General features: G+C 59.9%; 2 protein-coding genes across 2 annotated transcripts; both read right to left on the bottom strand.

Annotated features, from left to right (window-relative positions):
* Positions 1-2529: 2529 nt before the first annotated feature.
* On the bottom strand, positions 2530-3700 carry LOC139018568 (interferon-induced transmembrane protein 2-like). Its single transcript, XM_070427126.1, has 2 exons — positions 3388-3700; positions 2530-2839 (listed from the first exon to the last, which is right to left on the bottom strand). Exons 1-2 carry the CDS (start codon positions 3571-3573, stop codon positions 2660-2662), a joined length of 366 nt encoding a protein of 121 aa, XP_070283227.1. The 5' UTR covers positions 3574-3700; the 3' UTR covers positions 2530-2659.
* Positions 3701-6198: 2498 nt separating this feature from the next.
* LOC139017750 (interferon-induced transmembrane protein 2-like) lies at positions 6199-7336 on the bottom strand. Its single transcript, XM_070426346.1, has 2 exons — positions 7056-7336; positions 6199-6500 (listed from the first exon to the last, which is right to left on the bottom strand). The coding sequence occupies exons 1-2, from the start codon at positions 7239-7241 to the stop codon at positions 6330-6332; spliced, it is 357 nt and encodes a 118-aa protein (XP_070282447.1). The 5' UTR covers positions 7242-7336; the 3' UTR covers positions 6199-6329.
* Positions 7337-8667: the final 1331 nt, after the last annotated feature.

The raw sequence follows: 8667 nt of genomic DNA, 5'->3' as shown, positions 1-8667 counted from the left end.
GCTGTCTTTCCTCCTGGGGAGGGTCCTGTGAGAGCCCAGCCTGCCCCTGGGACTGAGCCCACCACCACCTGCCCCCCTGCCCGCTGCCCAGAGGTCAGGAGGGGCCTGGATCCGAAGCCAGGGGCGGCCAGGCCATCCTCCCCGGGGGAACACATCTGTCCTGTTCTCGGCCCTCGCCCCACCACAGGACCTGACCCGGGATGGGCATGGTCAGGAGGGTCCCCTCCACCCGCCCGCCTCCCAGTCTGTCTCCAGGCTCTCCCCAGAGCATCTGGGGCAGTGGTTCTCAACCTTCCTAATGCCGCGACCCTTTAATTCAGTTCCTCAAGTTGTGGGGACCCCCAACCATAAAATTATTTTCGTTGCTCCTTCTTAACTATCATGTTGCTACTGTTATGAGTCGTCATGTAAATATCTGATATGCCGGATGTATTTTCATTGTTACACACCGAACATCGTTAAAGCATCGTGATTAATCACAAAAACAATACGTAATTATCTATGTGATTTCCGATGGTCTTAGGCGACCCCTGTGAAAGGGTCTTTCGACCCCCAAGGGGTCGCGACCCACAGGTTGACAACCGCGGCTCTGGGGCAACGCCTCCACCGCCCCTCCCGTTGTCTGGCCCCGCCCCCAACCCTGTAACCCGCCGGCTCATTGGGTCCCGCAGACTGGACGCTCCGCCCCCTGCAGCTCCTCCCTTCCTGTCTTCGCCGCCTTTCGGCCACATCCACCAGGTCGGAACCTTGGGGAACCAGCCGGTCGCCGTTACCCGCTACGCTCACCCTCGCTGCTGCCTGCTCCTCCCCGCTTACATCCGGTCCCGCCCACTAGGGTCACGCGCGCTTCCGGCCCCGCCTCCTACCCCACTATTGGGGCCAATCAAACTCCCAGCCCCGCCCAGGTCCCCTCCGCACCCACCCTCCAAGCCACCCCGCCATGACCGGAGGGGGCGCCTGGTCCCCACCTTCCGGCCAGAGCGGCGGTTCTGCGATCAGACCCCGTGCTGCTCACGGCCGGGTCCCCACGAGCCCAGCCGGTAGCACCGGGAGCTGCCCGCTCTGCGTCCGTGTAATTTCTGCAGAGCTCGAGGCTATGGACAGCACATCTTCCCTGGGCCTCAGCCCCTCCGGCTCTGACGCGGGACCCCAGGCCGGGGGCACCCTCCTGCGAGGCCCAAGATCGGGTGCAGCGGGGGCTGTCACAGGGGCTGTGGGTGGGGGTTGTCCCTCCCTCTGGGGGCGGGACAGCTGCTGCCCACAGACCAGCGCCAGCAGGACCCACCTCGGCCCCAGGGCAAGGCTCCTGGAGGCGGGTCACCTCCCCGACACCAGCCCCGGGCCTTCTCCAGCCTCTCCAGGCGCCTGTGCAGGGCATCGGGGTCCCGGTGAGGACGGCTCCACCCCACGTGCATCCCGGGCCCTGGCAAAGGCTCAGGCCCAGAGCCCCAGGGCGCCCATCGGCCGGGGAAGCCTTCCTGGCACTGGCAGCTCCAGCCAGCAAGCCCAGACCGTTTGGTGGTGAAGAAGGCATTTGGGGGGAACATAGGCAGGATTAGGAATTTCTTAGAATTGGGGTCCATGGAAAAGCGTGGGGGTGCAGACTGGGAGAAGGCACACTTCCCTAACCCCAGGAAGCAGGTGCAGCAACATCTCCATAAGACAAGGAAGCAGCAGCAGGGGCATTTGCATGGGACAAGGACACTGGAAGTGGCCAGGAGAGGTCTATATTTACAAAATGAAGAAGGAAGGGAGCCTAGAGGGAAGGAGGAGGGAGAACCTCACGTGTCGAAGGGGAATGTGGATCGATCAGGGGGGATATGAGGGCACAGGAACTGCAGCCTTTATAAACCACAGAGAACAGGGACTCCGTGGGACCCGTTCCCCCCTCCCTACTCGGAAGTTCATTCTGTGGGACCCTTACCCCTCCTTACGTGGGAGTCTGTCAATAAATCGTCATCTTTGCTAGACCACTTTCTGTCCGTGGATTAATTCTTCGATTCCAGCGGACAAAGGATCCGGGTTCCAGTCCAAAAATTCGGTATCAGTGGGAGGATCGGTCCTTCCTCTCAGGGTTTCTATTCACCAGGGCTGAGCCCTCTGTCCCTCCCAGGACACTGACTGCCCCTAACCCTGCACCCTGCAGAGGAGCCAGGACAGAGCTGGTGGGCTGGAGGGCCGCTCGGGAGGGGCCGGGGGCCTGGGCTGCACCCCTGCACCCCACGTGCAGACACCGTGGCCTCCAGAGGACCCGCCAGTCGCCCTCACCCAGCACCGCTGCTCCCAGCCGCGCAGAGTCAGCCAGGCTTTCCTCAGGGCCAAGGGTGAGCTGGCCCAGTGCCCCTTGGGTCAGGGTCAGACACTGGGAAGGAGGGACCCCCCTCCTAGGCCCCCGGTGCAGCCGCTGCTCCCAGCAGGAGACCAGAAACCAGGACCATCTGAGAAAGTGCCAGGACCCCTCAGAGCAGCAAGGGGGGCTGTACAGGGGCAGGCGGGGCGGGCAGTGCCCCTGCCCAGGAAAGGCCAGCATTGTCACGCACAGGTGCACTTTATTGAGCTCAGCTGCAGACAGGTGTGTGCACAGGTGCAGGGGAAAGGGGTGGGCGCCCGGGAGGGCCAGCAGGGGGTGGGAGGACTCGGCCACCTGCCATGGCAGCGACTAGAAGTGTCTGTTAGGCATCACGTTCTGAAGGATTCCCGGGAGTACAAAGACCAGGAGAACAATGAGTCCGATGGTCATAAAGATGCCGAGGATCACGGCCCAGATGTTCAGGCACTTGGCGGTGGACGCATGGCTCTGGGCCCCAATCATGTCTCCCACCATCTTCCGGTCCCTAGACTGGGGGAGAAGAGATGGTGAGGGCTGTGGACGGGCCCTGGGGACAGCCGGGTGCTGTGACTCAGGCAGGGCTCTGGCTGCTCCCTGCCCAGACCAGCCTCCACCTACCCTCAGCCAGGCCAGCGACCCCCTCCCTGTTCCCTGGAGCCTGAGCAGGATAGGCCAGGGGGGCTCCCTCCCAGCCTCTCAGCCTCTCCAGGGCCTCAGGGCTCCTCTCCCCCTGCCCTGGCCCCTCTGCTGGCCTCTCCCCATCCAGGGCTCAGGGTTTTCTGAGAACTTTTGTTCTCTAGCCAGAGCCCTGAAGCCACATGGCCAGTCAGAGGAGTGTAATTTCTGGCTGATCAACAGGATATTCCTTGGAGTCCAGGGGACAAAGGCTGACCCTGCTGTCCCCAAGCAGCCTCAGAGTGACCTGCGCACACACACATACACACACACACACACACACACACACACACCGGCTCCTCAATCTGAAGGGTTTTCTGGGCAGCACACCTGTGGGGGCGCACACGCCTTCCATGTAATCCTGCCCCCCTCCACGCACCCACCTTCACGGAGAAGGCGAACGCCACGAAGCCCAGGCAGCAGGTGTTGAAGAAGAGGGTGTTGAACAGGGACCAGACGATGTGGTCGGGCACCACTGTGTCAGCCTGGACCTGGACCACGGTGGACATCACGGGCGCTGGGTTCTGGGGACCCCCCAGCACAGACACCTCGTGTTGCTCCCTGATCATCTCTGGTTTGGGGAGCAGGTGGGTCCCAGGTGAAGAAGGTGGATGCTTCCCGAGGCAGAGACTTGAGCCGAGTGGCTGCAGCTGCTGGGACCGGTGCAGGCCCCGCCCTCCCTCCCTGGGGAGCTGTTAATTCTTTAAGTTTCTATTTCCTCCTCTTTTTAAAACGGTCTGGCTGGGTAGCAGTGGGTGGGACACTCTTCATGGTTTGCTAGGAGCGGGTGGGAGGAAATCCTGAGGTTTACCATCATCTACGTGCCAGTTTCCTGTCTGCGTCACTCATGCAGGTCTGGTCTCCTGGAGGACTCGGTGGGCTCTGGCGGCTTTTCCCAGGCGGCAGCCACCCATCCCCCCAGCCCAGGCCCAAGCCCCTGTGGTCTCACCCCCCATGCAGGGTCCTGCCTGTGGCCCCGTGGACCCCACACTCCAGCCCCAGAGTGAGGCCGCCCCACAGCCCACCCTGGGCTGGCTCAGGCCTCTTCTCCGAAGCCCACGCTGCTGCAGGTGGGGTGGTGCCTCCTGGTTGGGCCTGGACCCAGCAGGCCCTGTTGCCTGTCTCAGGGGGCCCTGCAGGTCCTCTCTGGGGTGGGGGGGGGCGGGCGGTGAACAAGGACATGGGTGCTGGAGGCTGGAGGAGGCGGCTGGGGTGGGAGAGGGAGGACTGGGGCGCAGGGCAGCATTTTGGAGCAGGCATTTGGGGGGAATGAAGTATGGTAGCAATCATTTCAGATTGAAACTGTAGTTTAACTCTAACCCTGTTGTTTGGCTTAACAATAGAAAAGTTCCTTTGATTTTCTGAATTGTATAAATCATCCCATTCGATTGAATGACTATCCCATTGATTGTTATCTTACTGGTTTTGTTATGCCCAGATTCCAAGATCCCCAAAGACCACACTGGGAGCCAGCCAGTTCTATGCAAAAGCAGAAGGTCCTTTTATTGGGGGCTATCCAACCCGACTCCGCCTCAGGCCAGCCCAGCAACTGGAAGCAGAGTGCCCCCGCCTGGGAAAAACCGGGTTTTAATAGGGGGGTGGAGCGAGGGGATTGTGGGCCCTGCCGATTGGCCAGGCTCAAGCAGGCTTCCGGGAAGAAGGCCGCACGTGGAACATGGAGGATACAGGCAAGATGGAGGGCATAGCCCTCGCCCTTTCAGTTTTAGAGGGCACATTCCTCTGTACCTGGGACCCAGGACAGCACAATTATCCCAAGACCCGGGGGTTCCAGATACTGTGTTTCCGCCAACTCAGTGGTTCGAGACCCGAGGGCTCTAGATAATGAAATCCCGCCAACTCGGTGGTCTGAAGACCCCAGGGCTCTAGATAACGTGTTCCTGCCAACCCAGCGGTCCCAGATGATGCGTTTCTGTCAACTCAGTGATCCGGAGACCCAAAACTGTCCTTAACATGCTTAATTTCTGCTTCTGTAAACTGCTTTTTTTGCGAACCAGGTTCCTCATTCCAAACCCTGAGATGCAATCAATACCTTTGTGATTTTTGTGCCTATATCACCCTGGAACTGTGACCAAATAGGTACTATGAGATTAGGGAATGGCCCCGCATAGTCCCGGATTGCAATAAATGTGACTCTTTAATTCGACTTCTTGAGGCGTCCTTCTGTGATTCGCGGGGTAGTTACAACAGGAACAGAGGCAGGCTTAGGGTTTTTTAGAATTGGGGTCCACGGAAAAGCGTGGGGCTGCAGACTGGGAGAAGGCACACTTCCCTAACCCCAGGAAGCAGGTGCAGGGACATCTCCATAAGACAAGGAAGCAGCAGCAGGGGCATTTGCATGGGACAAGGACACTGGAAGTGGCCAGGAGAGGTCTATATTTACAAAATGAAGAAGGAAGGGAGCCTAGAGGGAAGGAGGAGGGAGAACCTCACGTGTCGAAGGGGAATGTGGATCGATCAGGGGGGATATGAGGGCACAGGAGCTGCAGCCTTTATAAACCACAGAGAACAGGGACTCCGTGGGACCCGTTCCCCCCTCCCTACTCGGAAGTTCATTCTGTGGGACCCTTACCCCTCCTTACGTGGGAGTCTGTCAATAAATCGTCATCTTTGCTAGACCACTTTCTGTCCATGGATTCATTCTTCGATTCCAGTGGACAAAGGATCCAGGTTCCAGTCCAAAAATTCGGTATCAGTGGGAGGATCGGTCCTTCCTCTCAGGGTTTCTGTCCATCGGGGCTGAGCCCTCTGTCCCTCCCAGGACACTGGCTGCCCCTAACCCTGCCCCCTGCAGAGGAGCCAGGACAGAGCTGGTGGGCTGGAGGGCCGCCCAGGAGGGGCCGGGGGCCTGGGCTGCACCCCTGCACCCCACGTGCAGACACCGTGGCCTCCAGAGGACCCGCCGGCCGCCCTCACCCAGCACCGCTGCTCCCAGCCGCGCAGAGTCAGCCAGGCTTTCCTCAGGCCAAAGGTGAGCTGGCCCAGTGCCCCTTGGGTCAGGGTCAGACACTGGGAAGGAGGGACCCCCCTCCTAAGCCCCCGGTGCAGCTGCTGCTCCCAGCAGGAGGCCAGAAACCAGGACCATCTGAGAAAGTGCCAGGACCCCTCAGAGCAGCAAGGGGGGCTATACAGGGGCAGGCGGGGCGGGCAGTGCCCCTGCCCAGGAAAGGCCAGCATTGTCACGCACAGGTGCACTTTATTGAGCTCAGCTGCAGACAGGTGTGTGCACAGGTGCAGGGGAAAGGGGTGGGCGCCCGGGAGGGCCAGCAGGGGGTGGGGAGGACTCGGCCACCTGCCATGGTGGCGACTACAAGCCTGTGTTATGCATCACGACTGCTGGTAGCACAAAGACCAGGAGAACAATGAGTCCGATGGTCATAAAGATGCCAAGGACCACGCCCCAGATGTTCAGGCACTTGGCGGTGGATGCATAGCTCCGGGCCCCAATCACGTCTCCCACCATCTTCCGGTCCCTAGACTGGGGGAGAAGAGATGGTGAGGGGTCTGGAGGGGCCCTGGGGACAGCCGGGTGCTGTGACTCAGGCCCGGCCCTGGCTGCTCCCTGCCCAGACCAGCCTCCACCTGCCCTCAGCCAGGCCAGCGACCCCCTCCCTGTTCCCTGGAGCCTGAGCAGGACAGGCCAGGGGGGCCTCCCTCCCAGCCTCTCAGCCTCTCCAGGGCCTCAGGGCTCCTCTCCCCCTGCCCTGGCCCCTTTGCTGGCCTCTCCCCATCCAGGGCTCAGGGTTTCCTGAGAACTTTTGTTCTCTAGCCAGAGCCCTGAAGCCACATGGCCAGTCAGAGGAGTGTAATTTCTGGCTGATCAACAGGATATTCCTTGGAGTCCAGGGGACAAAGGTCTACCCTGCCATCCCCAAGCAGCCTCAGCGTGACCTGCACGCACGTGCACGCACGCGCGCACACACACACAGACATATGGGCTCTTCAGTTCCAAGGGTCATCTGGGCAGCACACCTGTGGGGGCGCCCACACGCCTTCCATGTAATCCCCCCGGCACCCACTTCCGCGCACCTACCTTCACGGAGAAGGCGAACGCCACGAAGCCCAGGCAGCAGGTGTTGAAGAAGAGGGTGTTGAACAGGGACCAGACGATGTGGTCGGGCACCACTGTGTCAGCCTGGACCTGGACCACGGTGGACATCACGGGCGCTGGGTTCTGGGGAGCCCCCAGCACGGACACCTCGTGTTGCTCCTTGATCATCTCTGGTTTGGGGAGCAGGTGGGTCCCAGGTGAACCAGGTGGATGCTTCCTGAGGCAGAGACTTGATCCCTGTGGCTGGAGCTGCTGGGACTGGGCAGGCCCCTCCCTCCCACCCTCCCTCCCTCCCTCCCTCCCTGGGGAGCTGTTAATTCTTTAAGTTTCTATTTCCTCCTCTTTTTAAAATGAATGGTCTGGCTGGGTAGCAGTGGGTGGGACACTCTTCATGGTTTGCTAGGAGCGGGTGGGAGGAAATCCTGAGGTTTATCGTCCTCTACGTGCCAGTTTCCTGTCTGCGTCACTCATGCAGGTCTGGTCTCCTGGAGGACTCGGTGGGCTCTGGCGGCTTTTCCCAGGCGGCAGCCACCCATCCCCCCAGCCCAGGCCCAAGCCCTCGCGGTCTCACCCCCCATGCAGGGCCCTGCCTGTGGCCCCGTGGACCCCACACTCCAGCCCCAGAGTGAGGCCGCCCCACAGCCCACCCGGGGCTGGCTCAGGCCTCTTCTCCGAAGCCCACGCTGCTGCAGGTGGGGTGGTGCCTCCTGGTTGGGCCTGGACCCAGCAGGCCCTGTTGCCTGTCTCAGGGGGCCCTGCAGGTCCTCTCTGGGGGGGGGGGGGGCGGGCGGTGAACAAGGACATGGGTGCTGGAGGCTGGAGGAGGCGGCTGGGGTGGGAGAGGGAGGATTGGGGCGCAGGGCAGCATTTTGGAGCAGGCATTTGGGGGGAATGAAGTATGGTAGCAATCATTTCAGATTGAAACTGTAGTTTAACTCTAACCCTGTTGTTTGGCTTAACAATAGAAAAGTTCCTTTGATTTTCTGAATTGTATAAATCATCCCATTCGATTGAATGACTACCCCATTGATTGTTATCTTACTGGTTTTAGAGGGCACATTCCTCTGTACCTGGGACCCAGGACAGCACAATTATCCCAAGACCCGGGGGTTCCAGATACTGTGTTTCCGCCAACTCAGTGGTTCGAGACCCCAGGGCTCTAGATAACGTGTTCCTGCCAACCCAGCGGTCCCAGATGATGCGTTTCTGTCAACTCAGTGATCCGGAGACCCAAAACTGTCCTTAACATGCTTAATTTCTGCTTCTGTAAACTGCTTTTTTTGCGAACCAGGTTCCTCATTCCAAACCCTGAGATGCAATCAATACCTTTGTGATTTTTGCGTATATAAATCTGGAGTTGCGACCATCTTACTATGAGATTTGGGGAATGGCCCCTCATAGTCCCGGATTGCAATACATGTGACTCTTTAATTCGACTTCTTGAGGCGTCCTTCTGTGATTCGTGGGGTAGTTACAACAGGAACAGAGGCAGGCTTAGGGTTTTTTAGAATTGGGGTCCACGGAAAAGTGCGGGGCTGCAGACTGGGAGAAGGCACACTTCCCTAACCCCAGGAAGCAGGTGCAGGGACATCTC

This window comes from Myotis yumanensis, unplaced genomic scaffold (assembly GCF_028538775.1).
Source record: "Myotis yumanensis isolate MYYU_CA2020_CCGP unplaced genomic scaffold, mMyoYum1.0.hap1 SCAF_10, whole genome shotgun sequence".
NCBI lineage: Eukaryota > Metazoa > Chordata > Mammalia > Chiroptera > Vespertilionidae > Myotis > Myotis yumanensis.
Note: the sequence above shows the minus strand (reverse complement) of the source record. Positions and strands in the feature narration are given on the sequence as shown.

Coding starts and splice junctions, on each gene's coding strand:
- LOC139018568 (XM_070427126.1), bottom strand. CDS start 3,573: ATGATCAGGGAGCAACACGAGGTGTCTGTGCTGGGGGGTCCCCAGAAC. Junction 2,840..3,387: donor CGTTCGCCTTCTCCGTGAAG/GTGGGTGCGTGG, acceptor CTTCTCCCCCAG/TCTAGGGACCGGAAGATGGT.
- LOC139017750 (XM_070426346.1), bottom strand. CDS start 7,241: ATGATCAAGGAGCAACACGAGGTGTCCGTGCTGGGGGCTCCCCAGAAC. Junction 6,501..7,055: donor CGTTCGCCTTCTCCGTGAAG/GTAGGTGCGCGG, acceptor CTTCTCCCCCAG/TCTAGGGACCGGAAGATGGT.